The sequence below is a fragment of the Balaenoptera ricei genome, chromosome 7 (assembly GCF_028023285.1).
Source record: "Balaenoptera ricei isolate mBalRic1 chromosome 7, mBalRic1.hap2, whole genome shotgun sequence".
Classification (NCBI taxonomy): domain Eukaryota; kingdom Metazoa; phylum Chordata; class Mammalia; order Artiodactyla; family Balaenopteridae; genus Balaenoptera; species Balaenoptera ricei.
The window spans coordinates 110,460,381-110,481,808 of NC_082645.1; the positions used below are offsets into that span (position 1 = coordinate 110,460,381).

Sequence of the window (21,428 nt, forward strand, 5' to 3'; positions counted from 1 at the left end):
CTGATGGTGTGTCCTCTTTCTCAGCCATTTCAACTTTCCTTTTGATGTTGGTTTTTCTCTTTCCATCCTTAAGCATGCAAATATAAAACCCATACCAGTATAAACTTCCTCTAGATCTTTCAGGTCCTGTAACCAAAGGATTGCCACCCTTTCCCTGTCTTTCCTATCTCAGTCAAGCTTCTTTAAAAAAAAAAAAAAAAAAAACTAACCACACTGGCTGTGGTTCATCTCCTATTCACTCCTCAGCCAGCAACAATTTGCCTCCTGCCCACTGCCCTGAAAACCCGTGACCTCCAGATCACCCATGACCTCCAAAAGGCCAATGCAGAAGGATACTCTGTGTCTCTATCTGACCTGGACCCCTCTGCTTTGTTTCCAACTGTGTGGATCACTCTCTTCTCCTTGAAACACGTGTCTTTGTTTCTGGAATCCTCCTTTCTTTGCTTTCCTCTTTCTCAGCTGTTCCCTTACACATCAGGCACCCTAAGGTTCCTACCAGAGCCTACTGCCCTTCTCACTCATCACAGATTTTCATCCTAAAGTCTGTGATACAACAAAGGGCTTTGTTTAAATAAATGCCCTAGAGGATTTGCTAAATAACTGTATAACCACTAGATCTGCTGATGGCTCTTTCCTGCTGTGGACTTAAGCCTGGGCTCTCACGCATCCACTGGGTCACTGACTGCTGGTTTCCAGGAAGCTGTGAACTAACTAATAAATTATGAAAATGCAATTATAATTGATCCACACGGAGTCTTTTTAAATTTCATATGTATAGAATATTTAGGCAACATTTTCTGCTAATTTATTCTGAGTCAGGCATTGGAACATTTATTCTTGACTGGATCTCATTTATTCCTCACATTGATCCCATCAATCATGACTATAGTTACATATTATTATCTCCATCTTAGAGATGAGGGAACTGATTCTCAGAGCACTTAAGTAATTTGTCCTGGATTACATAGCTAATAGGTGGCAAAATCACAGTTCAAATCCAGTCTTATATGACGCCAGAATCAAACTCCTACAGCCAAAGAAACTAAACCCACACCTACAGTTTCCAGGTAAAACTGCAAAGCTTATTATTTCCCAGGAATTCTACTTTATTGTATCTGTGTATGCTTTTTGTTTCTTCACTTCTCCTTCCTCTGATCCTAATTTTGAAAAAGTCATTCAGATTCTGGACGTTTGGTGTCTGATCTCAGACATGTTTAGTGTCTGAACATTCCGCTGCGCTCCTTCAGGGTGTGGCCTCAGATTTCCCTCCATTTTCCTGGTAGAATGAATTTGTCACTTCAACCCTGGACTTAGGATCAGCTTAATGCCAACTCCTTCCTTTTTATTTTGTTCTCTGCACCCCACTCTGCTGGTTTCCTTAGCATTTCTTTAGAGAAGCCAGCAATAAATTAAAATTATGGTTGTAAATACATGGTGCTTAGTATAGGTTACATGATGTGCAGGTATTTCATAAAGTTCATCCAGAAACTTATGTTGTCATGAGTTCATATGTTAAAGTATAGCTCAGAGATGTAGCCACAAATGATAATCTGATCAAAGGCAGACAATCAGAGAATATTAAAACCTGACCAAAAAGATTTTTCAGGTTTATAAATGTCTTAATTTTAAGTATTTTCTATATATTCTCATATAGAAAATATGAGAAAATTTATAATGGGGACGTGAAACCTGCAAGTCACGCTTCTGCCTTTGCAGATTACACACAGCATCCTGCAGAGGAGGGGGACATGGTCACACACCCAGGAATTCTACCTCAGACAGGAAAGGCTGACTTTGGCCTTGACAGTCCAGTCTCAGAAGGCTCTGTAACAACCTTTTCCTCAAATAATCAGAAATACCAAAACATACTGAAACTCTCAGGAATGATGAAAAACTTTTGGATAATGGAACTTTCACACCGAGTGGCCTCGTTAAAACAGTTTTGTTTGTGGTTATTCTCTAAGAAACAGGACCTCCAAATGTATTCATTGTGTTCTTGAAGCAAGTTTATCTCTGGTTCAGGCAGTCCTTAGTTTGCTATTTATTTATTTGTGCCCGCCAGGGACATTTTGCTAATAAAGTGTTTCTCATGCACAGAAATATTGGCTGCCATTCTCATCCACTGTTGTAATCGTGTCATTCATCCTTATCAGCCCTCGGCAGCTGTCTGGCTAATGTGGGGCTTTTCCAGCGGCACTTCTCAGACACTAATGTGAACAAGAATTATCATCACATCTTGTTGAAATGCAAATTCTGAATCAATAGGTCTGGGAGGTGAGGGAGCTGTATTTCTAACAAGCTCCCCATGAGGCTTCGGTTGGATCCCGTACCTTGAGTAGCAAGGGTATGAATGGATTTTTTTTTTTTTTTTTGAATGGATTTTTGTTTGTCCTTTCGGATAAATACTAGAGCGCCAATGAAGCAACAAGCAATTGAACCGTGTTAACAATGAAATAATCGCAAGAGCAAAACTCTTTGGCGTGTGAATAAAACTGGGACCTTTCATTTATGGGCTTATTAGTGCCAAATAATTGTCACAGTACTTACCTTTTGTTTTCTCCTTTGGATCTAGGGCTCTCCAGGACTTCCAGGACTCACTGGTCCCAAAGGCGTGAGGGTTAGTAGTCCAACCAGTGTAGCCTGACTGTTAGATGAAAATTCTTTTTTTAAAAAAAAGAACTCTGCACTGTAAAAGTTAAACAGATGTCACAAAAGAGTACGTTGTGTGTGATACACTTCTATAGATAAAGTTCAAGAACAGGTAAAACCAGTCTATAATGGTAGAAGTCAAAATAGTCCTTACTTTGTTGAGGGTAGGTGTTAACTGACTTTGAGAGGGCATGAGGGAACCATCTGGGGTGTTGGAGGTGTTCTATGTCTGGATGGGGTGACGGTATCACCAGCATGTGCATATGCACATATATAAACATTCCTCAATCTGTTTGTGGAAGATTGGAGCACTTTACTGTATGCAAATTAAACCTTAAATAATCTACCCAGGAAAGGCCAAAAACAATCTTAATCATCTCTTTTTAAAAGTTATATAAATGGAAGATTTACAAAGTTTGTCAAGCCTTTTTTTGTTTTTCTAATAGTTTTTAGTGTTCCCAATTATAGTTGCAGAACGGGGTTATTGGCATGGTAAATCATTTTTTGTTTATAGGTTGAACATCTTTAAAGAGTTTCTTTCTTGCTACCCTTTCCGTTTTCTATGTCTTTAGGGAACAACTGGGTTACCAGGATTTTCAGGTCCTCCTGGACTTCCAGTAAGTAATGAGAAAAATGTGTAAATGGAATAATAAGAAGTAAGCTCATTTTAATAAAGATGTTAAAGCAATAGCACAAGAAAATGAGTACTGATACACTTGCTACATGATGAAAATATCAGAATCACATAATGTATTAAGGGTATGGATTTACAAGACATACAAGTCAAATTATATTTCCTGAAATACAAACAGATGGAATAGATTGGGATGGAATGGGATAGAAAAGAATAGACAGAATAGAATAGAATGAACTCTGCTTGATAGCACAGGATAATAAAATAATAAAATAGTTACCTCTGTGCACACTTCCCTCTTCTCTCTCCTTTCCGCCAGCTTAACACAGCGTGCTAATGGACTTATTTTATACAGAAAGACCTTTTGTTTTATCTTAAATATCTGTATCTCACTGGATAATTTTTGGTTTAAATTAGCCTATTTTATTTACTAAGATTTTTATTTAAATTATTATCTAAAATAACTAATTTACTACTTTATTTAAATAACCATTTATACTTAAAGAACTATCTAAATTAGTCCATCTTTTCCCACCATTTTTTCTTTTCTGCACTGTTTCCACCTGGTCCCGGGGCCTGATTATCTCTCCTTTTTGACACTTGCTCTATTGTTTAGGGCATCCCAGGCCATCCTGGACCGTATGGACCTGTCGGTTTGCCAGGATGCAATGGTTCTAAGGTATGTATGCCTCACACAGGAGATGGTTAGTTAATGTTTTGCTAAATGAATAAATCAAGGTGAAGTAGTAATGAGACAGGCTAGGCTTTCCTTGAAATATTCTTTTAACCAGAACCAACGGTATGTGTCTTCAGGGCAGACATATGATGGTTTTCTTTCTTCTTATGCCTTTTTCTTTACTTTCTTCCAGTTTTATTGAGATATAATTGACATACAGCAATACATAAGTTCAAAGTGTACAGCATAATGATTTGACTTACATACACCATGAAATGATCATCACAATAGTTTAGTGAACCCACCATCTCTTACAGATACAAAATTAAAGAAAGAAAAAAAATTTGTGTGTGTGATGACAGCTCTTAGGATTTACGCTATCAACGTTCATGTATGATCTACAGCAGTGATAATTAGATTTATCATGTTGTGCATTCCCTCCCTAGTACTTATTTATCTTATAACTGGAAGTTTGGAGTACCATTTGAGTGTCTGCATCCAATTCCCCCTCCCCTCTCCCACCTTGCTTTCTTTTTTTAAAGTATTTATTTATTTATTTTTGGCTGCCTTGGGTCTTCGTTGCTGGTCGCGGGCTTTCTCTAGTTGCGGCGAGCGGGGGCTACTCTTCCTTGCGGTGCGCGGGCTTCTCATTGTGGTGTTTTCTCTTGCTGCGGAGCAGGGGCTCTAGGTGTGCGGGCTTCAATAGTTATGGCACACAGGCTCAGTAGTTGTGGCTCACAGGCTCTAGAGCGCAGGCTCAGTAGTTGTGGCGCACGGGCTTAGTTACTCCACGGCATGTGGGATCTTCCCGGACCAGGGCTCAAACCCATGTCCCCTGCATTGGCAGGCAGATTCTTAACCACTGCACCACCAAGGAAGTCCCCCCAGCCTTGCTTTCTGATTGTTTTTAAAGGAAGTTCTCTGATGTTCTCCCACCGAAATATAACTGGGGGCTCAAATGGTTATTTGCATCTGAGGTTGTGAGTGTGTATAAATCAGAAACTAAGGCTTGGAATGCAAAATTGGTCTTTGGAATAGAATGACTGAGCTTTTCGATGTTCACTCATCTCCTTTGTTTCCTGACTGCACTCTCCTTTTCCCCAGAATGGTGGCCATGAAAGGAGTAATTACTAAAGTTTCAAGGAAGCAGCAATTGAAAAGTTCTTGGCACAATTAGCCTTTTGCCATTTATGCACAATTTGAGAAACAGTAGATTCTAATCCTGTTTTCAATTAAGATAATGGTTTCCTGGCCTTCAGCCTCATGACCCAGTAGCTGTAAGGAATTTGGGTTACTTTGTCTAGACTTACCACTGCGTTGGAAGAGAGAAACAGGGAATTTATCTCAATAGGCTGTTCTAGAACAACTAAGAAGAATGACAAGCTCTGTATGTCTTCCAGGGTGAGCAAGGGTTTCCAGGACTTCGGGGGACACCAGGCTACCCAGGCATCCCAGTACGTTTATATTTCTAACTCCCCATCCAAGACATGAAGAACAATTACAAGGAGTTTCCTTTGGAATGACCATATACAGAAATCTATCATGACCTTGGGGAAGTCTGGGGCAGCCAACAGTAGACATTCAACTAATAGTTGAGAAATGAATGAATAAATGCACTTTGAGACTTTGTTTTGCTTTCGAGACACTGAAGGGGAGATGTGAACTAGGCAGTGGGAGAGGCCTGGATTGTGGTGACTCAAGGATGGAAGAGAGGAGAAAAGGGCCCTGGAACTGGGGCTTAGAGAGCTCCAGCATGTAATGTGAGATCAAGGACAATAAGCCTGTAAAGGAGGAAGGGCCCTCAAGGTAGAAGAAAACAAGGAGGAGTGTATTCTGGAAGCCCAGGAAAGATGTTGCTAAATAACAAAAATTTGACCGAGTAAATCTGACCATCTAATATTGGCCTTATTGGATGATTCATGAATCTGGCAGCATCCCATCTAGCAAGGAGAAAGTTGCTGCATCTAACCATAGATAGGAAAGGTTTTTAAAGCCAGAGAGGGAGTGGAAAAAATGACATTATTAGCAAAGAATGTATTTTTTTATTAACAAAGAAGGCATTGTCTTAGGCAAAGCTGCCTCCTAAGGGGAATGGAAGGTGCTATTGGGTGGAATATCTTATTAGTGCAGACCAGGAATTTCCAGGTTGGCTGGTCAAAGGTCACATTCCTAGGGAAGGTTAAAACTGTAGTCAGGTTAGGTATTAAGTCTTGGTTTACTGCTGTGGACCTAACAGGAGTGATTCCATCTTGGACTCATTTTCTTTTTAACAATTTCCAGTAAAGGGGAGTGACAGACAGCTGTCTAGTGCTGTTGAGAAATCCAGTAAGGCGGGAACCAATGTGTTGTCGTTGGTTTCAGTAACATCAAAGTCACTGCAGACTTTAACTTCCATGACAGATGGAGGGAGGACATAGATGTGAGTGTAAGAAATATGTGAGAGATGAAGAGAGTGGGAAGTTTGCAGATGACATGAAAGATAGACAAGGCAGTATGGGGAGGGTGGATTTAGGGGGAGACTTTGTTTAAATGAGAAAGACTTGAGCATGTTTAAAAGCCAGTGGGAGGTATACAGCAGGGAGAGAAGGCAGAATAGCAGAGAGGACAAAGCAGGGATGCTGTGTATTTGATTTGCCTCTGGTTGCTAATATGCCGCTCCTTTTCCTAGGGTGCCGTTGGTTTGAAAGGAGAGAAAGTAAGTTATTTGCGGCATGTTATTGTTGAAAAATCTCTAATTGTACATATGAAAGGGACTTCTATTAAACAATGACATAAGTAATTACAAATCAGATCCCATGATTAATTCAGAAATCATAATAATTAGGACATGATATTTATCCCTATTGAACAACTTCTACTTCTTATCATGAATATGTCTTCAGGATTACAAGTTTTGTATTATTCTTTAGGAAAATGGGATCTGGGAAAAGAGAACTGAACTTATGCTCAGGGCCCCAAATTCTAAATAAGGAATTGCCACTCATTTTGGTGTCTTGGGAAATGGTCTATTATTCTTGTGTCTTTCTTCCCTCCACAGTAAATGGTCAATTTTAGAAAATACAAAAATGCTTTAAATTCTTCAAAATGGAATAACTAAATAATCCTAAAGCATTTCTCTAAGTATATATCCTGAAAGCGCTTTTATCCTTGAAGCAGTAGGACCTTGAATAACCATTTAAAGGAGTTTTGAAGATATAACATTGCTTATGTTTGATGAACTTCTTCATTTTCAAGGGGGCTCCCGCTGAAGGAGAAGGTGTAGCCCTTGATGGAAAAGGTGACCCTGGGTTGCCAGGAGCTCCAGGATTCCAGGTACGCACTTCAGAGAAGGTCCCTATCATTCTCGATCTCTTTCTCTCTGTCTCTCTCTTTCCACCTCTTTTTTTTCTTCTTCTTCTCTCTCTCTCTTCTTCTCCCTCTATCTCTTTCTCACTCTCTTAAAAATATTTTTCATAGATATTCATATCTCTTCTATTTACATATTTACCTCATTTTATTCTAACACATTCACCTCATTATAAGAAACTACATTTAGCTCATATAAAAAGGTGATTTTGTATATATGTCTTTTAGCCTCTTCTTAAGTCTCAATCACCCAAGCTTTACTAAATCTAAGAAGGAGGCTTCAAGGAATGGTTGTGTTCCATTTACTTTGTATTTGTTGAAATCCAGGATAAGATTGTATTACACGTTGAATACAATTTAAAATTGTAATATTACGTAACAGTCCTATTGTAAAGTTTGCATGATAGTAATATTTTATTTAAATGCACCTTTCTCCTGTTGAATAGTTTGCTTTCTGATCTCTAGGTATGTCGCCGGAGGGTGATGCAGAATAGATACAAGGAAACAGCTATTTGGTAGCTGTGTGTACTTTATTCTGTGATTCAAAAGGATCTTTTGATAATAAATTATTTGATTGGTATATGTTTTTGAAGGCCCTCAAAAAGCTTTCTTGCTGCAAAGAAGTAGGAAAAAATAAATACGTCTTAGCCAAAAAAAGGGGGGGGGATCTTTTGATACTAACTTTCATGTTAATTAATCAGAAATATTTTAACTTAATTCAGAAGTATATATGGAAATTCCTGGGCAGAGATAGGTATTTGCCTGAGTGAGTCAAAGAGTTTGAGTTAAGGCTGTTGAACATCTATATGGTGAGCCATGGCAGCTAATGATGGGCTGCAAAACTGAAGAATGACACGGTTAGGAGCCATATAAGCTTTTGAGAAAAGATGCAGAATATGATGGCTCTTGTTTTTTTGCTTAGGAAGCATTTAGGGAGCCAGATGCTGAGGGCAGGGCATCTAGTAAGAGGAGATAGTAGCAATCTGGGACACGGATGTATCCCTTCAATGTGTATTGAGTGTTGGCCATGTACCACATGTGCTACTGCTGAAAGTATAGCAGTGGGACCTTCAGTCATACAAGAAATCCTTATTACGTGCCAAGTAGGTTCCAGGGGCTATTTAGGCGCTGGGGATACCACAGTGCACAAATCCCCAAAAATAGTTTAACAAAAATGTTTGCCCTCATGGCACTTACATTCTAGAAGGAGAAAATATTTAAAACTGTAAATTACTAAGTATATGTTGTATTAGATAGTAATAAATGCCAAGGAGAAAAATAATGCAGGGTTGGGGGATAGGAAGTGTCCAGATTAGAAGGAAGGTTGTGGCATTAGATTGGATGGGCAGGAAGGCCCCATGGAAAGGATAACGTTTGAATAAAGATAAGAAAAGGGAGAGAAAGTGAGTTATAGAGATATCTGGGGAAAGAGGATTCTAGGCAGAGGCAGAGCAGGTGGAAGGACCCAGAGGTAAGAGCATGCTTGGAGAGGGAGAGAGAGAGAGAGAGAGAGAGGAAACATTTCTAAAAATTTTAAAACTCTTCTAAAGTGAAGCAACTGCTCTGGTCATTTTCCTAGAAATAGTACCATCAGGATGATCCTGGTAGCCTGTTATACATGGCAACACATGTTACACATGGCCTTTATTGAAAGTAATTGCAGCCATAAATAGGAAACATTAGGCTCTGATTTTTCTAAAATAGTTTAATGCATTTAACTGATGGACATTGTTCTTCAGTGAGAAGTAAATTTAAACTTATTCTAATTCTTCTCTTAATTTAAAGGGTTTGCCGGGCCTTCCAGGTTTTCCTGGACCTATTGGTCCACCTGGCCCTCCAGGATTCCTTGTGAGTATGAAGCCGCCATTGCTATAGACATGGTAACTAATAAAAGAATTATAGCCTAAAATTTTAAATGGAGTTTTAGGCTTGATTCATTACCCGCTGTAATTTTAACTGGTGGATTTTTCTAGGGCTTTCCAGGAGCCATGGGACCTCCAGGACCTAAGGTAGATGACAATTCATATGCTGTGTCAGCCGGCACATCCTAACCAATCTAAAAGCCAAACTCAGTCTGATTCCACACGTGGGTCACTGCTGGGCGCCCCTCTGGAACTCACAAGGATTCCCAGCAGGGAAGTGAGCATGACTAGCAGCTCCGCACCTCCGACTTCCCTTCTCCCTGCACTTCAGTAACTTGATCTCTGATACAAAGCGTCTTAATTCAATTATAAGGAGCTCCTCATCAGGAAAAGGGCAAGGATTCCTACTCCTTATGTTTCCCGCAACACTTTGCCTGATATATTTTTTTTACTGGGCTGCTTCCCAAAGCCAACCTGTTTTTATACTAGTAAATAAAAATGACTATTCATGGGCTCATTAAGCAGGGTCCTGCATTTCTTTCTATTGCAAAGGCCAGCTGTTAGTATTGCGGAGGAAAAAAACTTATTCTTCTGTCTTCTTAGGTTCAGTGACTGGGTTAACTGTAGGAAGAAAGCCTGATTTCATATGCATGTGGAGACCTCACAGAAATGAAAATGAAAACCCCAAAGAGGCAGTCAGACCCAGAGGCTTGTATACCATTTTAACAAAGGGTGATAAATTTGTGGAGGAGTGACAGGACAAAGGAAAAGGGTTTTGAGCTTCTAGGGGCAGTAGATTGTGGAAAGGTCAATATATGGGGGAAACTAATGGAAGATAAGTGTTATTTCAGTAACGTTTGTTTATGCAGACTTAAGTTAGTGTTGTCTCCAGTGATGAGTTGCCTTCTCTTCCTGGTACAGGAAAGGGGAGGGTGACACCTCTACAAAGGGAAATGTATGCCCTGTCTTGAGGCAGATGGGGGAGAGCAAGGAACTTTTTCTGCATTTGCTGTTTCTCACTTGCCTTCAGCTCAAAATAATTCTTCTGCCAAAGTGGTATATTTTGGGGTGGCATATTCTGATCCCCTTCATTATCTTAAGTAAGAAAATGTTGAGCAAGGCTGAGCCCCACCAGGAAATTACTTACTATCAGATAGCCTTTGTGTGTAGGGTACTTCCCAAGGTGCTTTCACATTTATTATTTCATTGATGTGTGTACACACACACACACACACACACACACACGTGCACGCACATACATACCCTGTGAGATGAATAGGTTCAGGTTAAATGAATCATCAAATAGTAATTGGCAGAGCTGAGGTTTAACGTCTTTTGACTCCTCATCTTGAGCTTTTCTCTACAGCTTGTGGCCTAATTGGGGGAAAATCTGCAAACTCAAGAGCAGAAAAGCAAAGAGACATTGGTTGAAATGATAGATTACTGAAGAGAGATGATTCACATTAGACTTATCTCATGTCACTAACTTACTAGTGAAGTCAGGTTGCTTGAATTCTATTCTTAGTTCTCTATTAAGTTTTGAATTTCAGAATCCTGAAGATCAGCTACACATCCCTCTTATTTTTAAGATGGGGAAACTAGGGCATCAGGAAGTTACCAGCCAGAGGAAGCAAAATTGGCTGGTGGCTGAGCCAGAAAAATGTCCTCCGAGCTGGGTTCCTTCCCCTCCCCCACACCATCTCATGTCATCACTTGCCCTGTTAAGTAAATCTCTTAAGCTTTCTGCGCTTCAAGATCTCTACTTTTAAAAGAAACATGTTGCCACTCCACTCCAAGAAACAGCTAAAATAACTTTTACAATACTAACATTACAGTTAAAATATAAATGTTCAATTATAAACATTGAACCTTAATGGGTTTAGACTATACATTCATGTTCATTTTTAAAAAAATAATTTGGTTTTGTCTTTTCTTACAGGGTCACATGGGCGATAAAGTGATAGGACAAAAAGGAGAGCGGGTAATTTAAATTCTGTGGTTTATTTGTGGGCAAGATATTTTAAGTTCCCTAGCAATCAACTTACACAATTTATTCACTAAAAGTCACACTGAAACAAAAGTATTTCCTGTGTCTCAGGTTTCATTTGCTTTATCTTCTTAGGTAAGAACTAAAGAGGAAATTTAGATCTCTCAAGCTTAGTTTTTTATTCCTGAGTGTATTTGTCTTTAGGGTATGAAAGGATTAACAGGACCGCCCGGACCACCAGGAACAGTTATCGTGACACTAACCGGCCTGGTTAACAGAACGGTAACTCTTCAATTTTATTATTAGGGTTGCGCCTTCCCCTTTCTGGGATGAGGTCCTTTGATCCCTTACCTCTTTTATAAGCTCTGTCACCTAAGCCCAGCTCAGCCAACCTGGGCCTCTGGATTTTATTCCTTCTGCATCTTTTACTCGAGAACTAGAAAACATGAAATGGGGAAGATACAAGGCAAGCCACTTCCAACATTCTTGAAGGAAGAGCCTAGATCTAATTTTGCTCACCCATTATCCCCATCCCTCTCCTTGTTCCCAGCATAGGGTGGGTATACGGTGAGTATTTCTGAATAAACAGTAGCAAAATGGTGTGTGGCTCTGACGCAATTGGATAGTAATGACCTAAAGATAAGGGTAGAGCAATATCATAATCAAATGGGACCTTTTTACCCTGCCGTCATAACCCCAAGGCAACGTGGCCCCCACTCCTCTCCAAGGACCCTGTGACTCGTTATTTTGACATTATCATGTGCTTTTTGCTCCCACATTGGGGTAGCCAGAAGGACCAGAGGATGGAATTGAATCAGATGCTCAGAAGAAGTGCATCACAACATCATACACCAATCCTAGACACCAGGTTGATCCTGGAATGTCTGGGAAGGGGAATGGGGAGTGAGGGGGAAGCTGACAATTTTCTTGTGGATTAACTAAGAAATAAACATAAATCATCCTTCTCCTTTAAACTTATGATTAATTGTTTTTAATAATAGCTTGATTGCAATATAATTCACATAGCATAATTTTCACCCTTTTAAAGAATAAAATTCATGGGTTTTAATTATATTTAACAACATTATTGAGATATAATTCACATGCCATAAAATTCACTTATATAGTGTACAATTCAGTGGCTATTAGTATATCCATAGAGTTGTGCAGCTATAACCATGTGCAATTTTAGAACATTTTCATCACTCCCAAAAGAAATCCCTTAATCATCTCTTTCCAATATAATTAATTTTTAATGATGGAAATTATCAAAACAAAACTAGAAGAGTTAAAACAGAACATGGTGAAGTTTTATATGGCCAAAATAATAACTCTCATTGAAGACTGGAAAAAAATTGACTGAGGAGAATAACTGAACTTTTCAGAATTAATCAACAAAAGTATATTTAATAAAGTCTAAAGCTTTATTGGCTGAAAATTGATGGGAAAAAATCTTATTTTGACAAAATCAGGATCTGGAAGATTTGACCCAGGGGACAAAATTGAGTTATTTATAAAAATGATGCCCTCAGAAGGATACTCACATTGGGAAAAAATTGTTTTTGAAAATTATATTTTCACAATATGTGAATAAAATGTGATAAGGGCAAAACAAACCTAACTAATGAATTCAATCCTCGTTGTAACATTTCCTCAGAAAATAGTTGATCTCAGTGAAAATAATTTCAGTATATTAAAAATGAAAGTAAAATACATTAGAAATGATCTAATTGTGCTTATAGAAAACTGATTCAAGAATTAAATTAGTTTAATACAGTTTGATCTAAAGGATACTTTCGTTTTTTTTTTAAAAAAGAAAAGGTTGTAAAAAGGATATATTGTACAGCACAGGGAATAGAGCCGATATTTTATAGTAACTATAAAAGGAGTATAATTATAAAAATCTTGAATCACTACATTGTACACCTGAAACTAATATAATATTGTAAATCAACTATACATCAGCTTAAAAAATAAATAAAAAATAAATAAATAAAAATAAAAAAAATAAAAAATAAAAAAAAATTTTTTTTAAATAAATAAATAAATAAATAAATAAATAAAATATAGCACACAAAAAGTTTGTATATTGTTTCGGGGGTTCCCAGGTATAAAATTCAAAATGTGAAAATTGATAATGTGGTGTGTTAACAGGAGGTATATAAGTAGCTTGAAAATCCAATCCATTGAACAGATAGAGGACTTTTCCAAGTGTAGTCAATAATATCTTGTTTGATCTGTTTGTAATGACCTTAACTTGTTTTTGCGACAGGACCTCAAGGGGGAGAAGGGAGACCAGGGAGCCGTGGGCCAGTCTGGACACCCTGGACCCTCAGTAGGTCACTAAGAATCATGTTGTTCCCTTGAAACAAAGAGTAACACCTTAGAGCATATTTTGACGTAGGATCTACCTTGAAGTCTTAATATTAGCTATAGCACGATAGTATTTTATTGCAGAGATCTTAAATACTAGAATTATTTTATGGCCACTTCTAGCTGAAATCCCTGCACTGTTTTACATGCACCCAGTGGCACCCGTCTTATGATTTGTCTTCAGCATCTGTTTTTAAATTAATATTCATAAATAAGATGTCCTTCTTAGATAACCCACCATTTCAAAAATTATAACAAAAGGGAAAAGTTAATAAAAATCAATGTAAGTCAAAAATAAATAATTTACCAAACTTGACCTAACTCTCATTAATACAGGGACCACCTGGAGAATCTTACAGATCAGAAAAAGGTGCTCCTGGAGAACCAGGCCTGCAGGTGAGTTTGGAAATTCAGTGTCACGTGCAGCCTAAATTAGTAAGTACTCAGGACTCTTGAGGTCGTGAATATAAGGTGCTTAACTCAAACTAGCTTAGATTTTTAAAATTTTTTTTAAAAATTTGGGAGGTAGAATTTATTTGTTCAAGTATCTGAGAAGTTCAAGGCTAAAACAAGCTTCAAGGACTTCTGAACCCGAAATGAAATGGGCAGGACTCTGTCCATTTCACTTCCGCTCCTCTCTGTGTATCAGCCTCATCCTCTTCTTTGACAAACGATCTTCATCCATATAGGGGGTGATGGGTAAAAAAAGAGGAGGATGTAGAAGCGACAGAGGCTCACTCTCCCACGCAGCTCTATTTTGCAAAGATTTAAACACATATATTGTTTAAAAACTCTAAAAATTATGCACTGGGAAAAGTATATTTTTTTCTAAGAAAAAATATTCAACTAATATGATTTTTAATTTTATCATGGAGGGTAAACACCATAATAGTTAATCCCAAAAGCCCTGTTTGAATGCTGCAAAATACCTTTTACACATATATTTAAATATAGGCACATCTGGAGTTCAGGGAATTGCCAACATCGCAAATGAATAGACTGTGAACGCCTCCCTCTTTCTGGATTTTCCTGGATTCTCTGCTCCGTGCTTCCTTGATTTTCCTTCTAAGCTTTGATGAGTAGTGTTAACTCTAGTTTAAGCTTAGCTCTTAATATCCTCTCCTTTTTCCAATGACCCTCTCTAATTTCCCATTCTGACTGGTTTCTGCCTTCCCTGGCAAGAGAAGGTCATCACCTGTTCTGTGATTAATAGTTTTTCCTTCTAATAAGTGGGGGAAACCTCAGTCAGGCTTTCTTGCCTAAGGTCAAGAGATGATCATATCATTTAAGTTTTTCATGTTTATTGAAATTACCCATATTTATTAAGTTACGTGTTTTTGTTTTGTTTTTGTTTTAGGGAAAGCCTGGAAAAGATGGTGCCCCCGGTTTCCCTGGCACTGAGGTAAAGACGTGACTTGGCCCATTAATATAGTGAAAGTGTCAGTCCTATTAGACAAGAAGGGTTTTTGAGAGTCACTAAGTAGTTTTAAGCAAACAAAAAGCATATAGCTTTTAAAAATTACGTTTGAGAATCATAGTGTTACACCCTCACTGTGGAGAGAGGTCATCTGAGCACATTTTTTTTCCAAAAAGGAGTTTAAAGCATTTTGCTTCCTACAGAAGAAATTGATTATCAATGTGTCTTTTAACCTACGCACTTTGCTGTTCTCCGTAGGGAGCCAAAGGCAGCAAGGGTTTCCCTGGGTTAAGGGGCGAAGATGGCATTAAGGTAATTCCCTTCCTAACATCTATCTTCAGCTTTTTTAATTGGTTGGGTTTGGTCACCCTTTCCCCACACGTCCTGAAACTCGGTACAAGGAATTGCAATTAGAGCTCACTAAAACATCTTAGCATATTTGTTAAGAAGAAACAAGGGATGTGGCAACTATATTTGAATACTTGAGGGGGAGAGATGTTAAACCTGTTCTGTGTAGTAGAAGCTGACTTAGGACAGTGAGATTTCAGCTCCCCACGAGGAAGAAGCTGGAAAGGACCTGCGATTGGAGGAAGTTTCAGGTCATCAGAGGTCAAGGGTAGGCTGGTCCCCGTGAGTCTCAACCTGGGTCACGATGTACTGAAAGGTCATCATCAGTTAACTGTGGACCGTATTCCACATCATTGTTTCTGACAACATGTTACAGATATTTTCAAATAGTTTTCATATGTAGGTATATATGCAGATTCAAGATTTTTATCCTGTGTTAATATCGCTTCCAGTAGAATTCTGGAATGCCCTCTTGAGTAGGTCAGAAAGGAGGTTGATTATAGCTGGGACACCGGGAATTGCCTACAACCCACAGCCTGGTTTCCCTGTGCCTCTAGTCTGGGTGGGAACAGGGGAGCACGCAATGATGCAAACATCCTTTGAAGGGAGTGATGTGGAAGAAACCTGGAGAACAACAGCCACTTCTTCCAGACCTTGTAGATAAGATTCTTGACTCAGATATGGCCCTCCAGGAAGATAATCAAAAGTAGTATCCCTTTCATGTTAACTTGGTTTGTACATTTCATAGAAATAACATCAATTTTAGCATAGATTTGTTTAACTGTGCATTTTGGTTTCTAAGTATACCTAACATGTAAATACTTCTGATTAATGTGCTCATAATTTGTAACTGTCTTTCAACCTAGGGGTGGAAAGGAGACATGGGCCCTCCAGGATTTCGTGGTCCAGTAAGTGTAATTAAAGACCATTTTAATGTCATGTTTGATCAAGTCTTTCAAAATATCAAGGAAATTTTGAATCAGTGTCTCTTATTGACTGCTATGATAGAGATTATAGTATTTACCTTTTTATCAAACCGGGGCAAAAAAAATAGCTGTTGTCATTATTTGTCCATTTGATAATGGACAAGTATTTTTATTTGGTCCTACTTGGTCCCTGGAATGCACTGGCAATGCCCATCCTGGGCTGTAGAGAAGAAAACCTTAGTCTAATCAGGCCTGGCCCAAGGTAAGTCATCCCTTGCCCTTAAGTAGGGTAGGAAGGCAGCAGAGGAGGACAGCTTGGGCACCGGGGTGGCCTTCTCCAGCTGGGCCCCATTAAGACAGCCCTGCACTGGGAGGCAGCAGAAGCTCAGCCCTGGGTTTAATACAGGACCAGCAAAAACCAATGACCCCAGCCCAAGCTCCTTAGTGGCAGGCTGTTTCCCCTCCCCAGCGTGGACATGGATTTGATGTCTGTCAGCTCCTCACTGCAGGGTGGCTACATTTTATATAGTGACTCTGTAGCTTAAGGAGATGAGTGAAAAAGACCCAGGCTCTGAGTTCTGGTATCTTCCTTTCCTGCCTCCAAAGACAGCGGTTCTCACATTCAGTGTGACTGTGCAGGTGTGACGGAAAGCTCCTCCGTGGTGGCAAAGGAGTCACTGGGGGCGTGTGTGTGTGTGTGTGTGTGTGTGTTATTACAAACGCAGTTCTCAGACCCTTCAGGCTAAGTAAGTCAACTCGGTAACCGGAGGAGGGTCCCAGAAATCAGCCTCTTTACACTACAAGCAAATGATTCAGATGGCAAGTAATCCCAAGATACTTTTAAGGGGTTGCTGGGAAAATAAAAGAGGCTATTTTGTCAAGGTACTTACTTGGAAGGTACTCACATGTCTTTATGGATTTTATGATGGAGGAGATTATTACATTATTAGTACTATTATTAGTAGTAATTCTTTTTTGTGATTTTATACTGCTTAACCACAAAGCTCTAGTTACCTATTCCTTAAGTCAATGAACTAATTGGCCCCATGCAGCCTATGAAAAAACTAAGTTTTTAAAAAACTTTTATATTTCAATCTTCTTTCTATCTTCTTTTCTCATGCTCAATTCCACATAACTCTGCAGCTTCTGCTAACTTCAGAGGAAGTTCTGCTTTGGAAGTAGATGGTTAAGGAGACCAGCAGTAGGTCCACTGATCACTTCAGAAATACGTAGTAGTCCTGAGTCCTTGGACTGAGGAAACCTTTGTCTGAAGGTCAACAGTGTCCTGAAATTTAAAGAAACAATCAATAAAGTATTTTTGATGTGTAGGTCCCAATATACTTTGAAATGAATTTAGTCCTCAGGACAAGCATTTTTAAAAAGTGAAATAGAATAGAATAAAAACTATCAGAGTTGATCATATGTTGTAAGAAGTCACTATTTTGTGAAACTTTAATTTCTGTATACATATTCACACATATATAGATATGTATATGTATATTTAAATGTGTGTATGTGATTTGGGCCACATCATAAAATGTATTTCTAGTTGAAAGCCCATGACATATATGATATCATGATACCAGATTAACTTTTATTTTTAAATGTATCCATCCCATATACTTAACTGCCATATCCTTCTAACACATAAACCTATGAATTCAGGAAAGTATCATTCTAGCCAAAAAAGAAGAAATGGAAGTAATTGCATTTGGCGAGCTGTCCATAAATAGCTGTCTTTTTCTTTATTAATTTCTTTTTCCTTTAAGACAGAATATTATGATGCATACCAGGAAAAGGGAGATGAAGGAATTCCAGGCCCACCAGGGCCCAAGGGAGCTCCTGGCCCACAGGGTGAGAATAAATTTCTTCCTAAAGCATTTGCTGATCATTCCATGTCTTTCTTTCAAGGCAAAATGTATAGCATGTGTTTACAGACCCAGAATTGGCAAGAGGAGAAGGGAGGTCTCCTAATGTTCATAGGTGATGATATTTTCTGGTGTTTCCTAATTTTCATATTTTCATAAGAAAATTCCATAGGTGGTATACAGTAGAAGGTAACTGAATTTTCTTTATGTAGGAAAGCATAACGTTCAAGTCTGGTAGGAAGACACAAACATGGCTGGAGAGCAGGAGGAGGGAGTATCCGAAACCAGCAATCTCAGTGGGATACAAAAGAGAAAATGGAGCCCCTGAAGAGCTATAATTTGAGCAAATCCACACAAATAGTGACAAGAAGGAACTGATGTCCTGGTTTTGTGACTTCCAGCACCATGAATTAAAGTCACATTTACTTATGTTCTATCCCCTTTGATAGATTGCAAAGATCTTGGCTAATAGCTCTTATCTCTTACTACACATTAGAATCCCCAGGAACTGCTAAATAAGACCCATGTCCAGGTCCCATCCCTGTGATTCTGATTTAATTGCCTGGAGGAGGGCCCTGGATACTGGCAGATCGTAAAAGCTCCCCAGATTAATTCTAATGTGCAACAGGATTAAGAACCACTGATCTAGGAAAATTATTGATATAAATAAGATTTCAAAGAAGAATTTTACTTAAGAGAGGTAAAAGTCTCAATGTACTTAAACAAATGGACAGATAAATATTAGACATAGATTTTTAAAAATCTGATATGCTTACTATAAATCACTCATATACATCAAAGAATTGGAGCCCTACTCAGTGTTACAGCTATAAGCGATCTGAGATGGATCCAGACCAAACTCATATTCTTGACAATTCCAGCTATTTGATATTCTGGCATCTGAATCATCCCAGCAAAATACCAAACACAGAGCAGACTCTTAGGAAGTGTCTTGTTGAATTATTTGAAGATGGTAAAGTAGCATGATTTACTTTTTTAAAAAAATTGAAGTATAGTTGATTTACAATATTATATTGGTTTCAGGTGTACAACATAGTGATTCAATATTTTTGTAGATTATACTCCATGTAAAGTTATTACAAAAAATGGCTATATTTCTCTCTGCTGTACCATATATCCTTGCTGCTTATTTATTTTATACATAGTAGTTCATGTCCCTTATCCCCTACCCCTGTCTCTCTTCCCTCCCCTCTTTTGAGTGCTAGACATCTAAGATGAACTTAGTTTCTTCTTTACAGTTTGTTTAAATGAGGGAAGTTTTCTCATATTTACCTATGTGAGAGTGGAGAAAAAGTATGAAAAATGTATTGTTATATTATTATTATATTGTCATCCAAGATTTCAATAATGGGGGGGAGGGGATATTTACATCTTTGTAAACAATTAATTGCTATTATGCATTCACAGGTCCCAGTGGTCCCCCCGGAGCCCCTGGAAGTCCTGGTAGGTATATGTTTCTCGGGATACCAATACAAACGCTATTAAACGGAAAACACACTGCCCTCTAGTGAGTCTACAGTATTTACATAAGACAAATGTTTCATTAATTGATATACAAGTGTTTCCAACTTCTTAATCATTACCTTTGTGACCTGCAGGGGAAAAGGGAGTGGAAACTGACACAAAGTATTATAGAAATGCTCTTTTTTACCTCTCAGTAGTTTTAACTAAGTGTAAGACAGTAACTTCAGTGTAAGGAGCAGAAAGCTTGAAACTCAGAAGAGGCACAGAGATATAAAAACAATAATTTTATGGCAACTAGGCTGCTTAAAATGATAGTTTTCATAGTGTATCACAAGTTGCCTAAAGACACATAAATTACAGCTTTTGTGTAAAGTTTTAATTTTTAACATATATTGTTTGTGGTACATAGACAATTCTGTGAAGTGGAAAAATATCCGTGAGTCATTAGAGTGGTTGCCTCTTGAGAGAGGAAGAAGAATGGGATCAAGGATGGTTAAAGATTAACCACAGTAGCCTCAGTTATAACTGTCATCCTGTAATGTGTCATTTTGTAAAGGAGACAAAACTAAGAACAAAATAGCAAAGATTTGGTAAGCCCTGCCATTGATTATATTTTTCTCTGTACTATGCTGTATATTTAAACTATTTCATAATTTTGAAAATGAATGAAAATTAAACAGATTGAAGAACTACATGTATATTATAATCCTATTGCAAAAGAAAAAGATAAATGGATAAATATTATGTGTACTTGCATATGCATGGAAAAATATATACCAAGCTCTTAACAGCAGGTATTTCTTGAAGTTGAAATGATGCAAAAGGGGATTTTAAAGGTCTGACCAAATATTAAGAAAGACTTCCTTCCAAGTAATGAATAGGATGGTTTAAAAAGCCAGCAAGTGAAAATTAAAAACTCTAAAACAGATGTCAATCCGAAGGATTATTAGCCTTTAAGCCAAAATCTTCATGCTCAATAATCAGAAATAATCGGATATTACCCCCACTGGTTTCTCAGCAGAGATTCTTAACTATGAGGCAGAGATTTGAGACTGCCCTTCTCACATCCGGGTCACTTTAGGAGGGACAGAGGAAGGGGGTTTTGTATCACCTGGCATGGCTTCTCCCCCAGGAGATGCCTGCCTCCCTCAGGGTACCCTTTAATATAACTAAGATGATTGGCAAGATTAAAGTCCAATTACAATTTTCTCTCTTTCTCATTTGAGACACTGAAAGATAGGCATCTTCTAATCTCTAATACAAAAAGTTTATAAAATAACATATACTGAAGAATTTCTCCTGAAGTCCTTTTGAATCAAGAGACTACAGCGCTGGGGCTTCCCTGGTGGCGCAGTGGTTGAGAATCTGCCTGCCAATGCAGGGGACACGGGTTCGAGCCCTGGTCTGGGAGGATCCCACATGCCGGAGAGCAGCTGGGCCCGTGAGCCACAACTACTGAGCCTGCGCGTCTGGAGCCTGTGCTCCGCAACAAGAGAGGCCGCGATAGTGAGAGGCCCACGCACCGCGATGAAGAGTGGCCCCCGCTTGCCACAACTAGAGAAAGCCCTGGCACAGAAACGAAGACCCAACACAGCCAAAAATAAATTAAAAAAAAAAAAAGAAAAAAAGAGACTACAGTGCATCCCAACCTCTGTTTCAACCCCTTGTAATAAGTCACATAAATTACCTTATTGGAATGGAATGTCTGAGCTCTGCTGTATTGTGATAGTTTAACAAGGCCACAGATAAGGGACATAAGATAATTCACTTTTATATGCTCTATATACTTTTCAATTGTACAACTTTTATAAGAATATATCACTTTTTGCAATTGAAAAACAAACGTATATTAATCATG

General features: G+C 38.4%; 1 protein-coding gene across 1 annotated transcript in view; it reads left to right on the forward strand.

Moving 5' to 3' along the window:
- Window positions 1–21,428, forward strand: part of COL4A3 (collagen type IV alpha 3 chain) — a 133,385-nt gene that overhangs the window by 63,437 nt on the left and 48,520 nt on the right. The window contains exons 5-21 of the mRNA XM_059928835.1: window positions 2,573–2,617; window positions 3,222–3,266; window positions 3,900–3,962; window positions 5,360–5,413; window positions 6,628–6,654; window positions 7,194–7,271; window positions 9,090–9,152; window positions 9,278–9,313; window positions 11,106–11,147; window positions 11,358–11,435; window positions 13,426–13,488; window positions 13,863–13,922; window positions 14,884–14,928; window positions 15,202–15,255; window positions 16,158–16,199; window positions 17,987–18,071; window positions 19,514–19,549. Coding sequence (XP_059784818.1) covers window positions 2,573–2,617; window positions 3,222–3,266; window positions 3,900–3,962; window positions 5,360–5,413; window positions 6,628–6,654; window positions 7,194–7,271; window positions 9,090–9,152; window positions 9,278–9,313; window positions 11,106–11,147; window positions 11,358–11,435; window positions 13,426–13,488; window positions 13,863–13,922; window positions 14,884–14,928; window positions 15,202–15,255; window positions 16,158–16,199; window positions 17,987–18,071; window positions 19,514–19,549 — 916 coding nt within the window. The remainder of the gene's footprint in view (window positions 1–2,572; window positions 2,618–3,221; window positions 3,267–3,899; window positions 3,963–5,359; window positions 5,414–6,627; window positions 6,655–7,193; window positions 7,272–9,089; window positions 9,153–9,277; window positions 9,314–11,105; window positions 11,148–11,357; window positions 11,436–13,425; window positions 13,489–13,862; window positions 13,923–14,883; window positions 14,929–15,201; window positions 15,256–16,157; window positions 16,200–17,986; window positions 18,072–19,513; window positions 19,550–21,428) is intronic.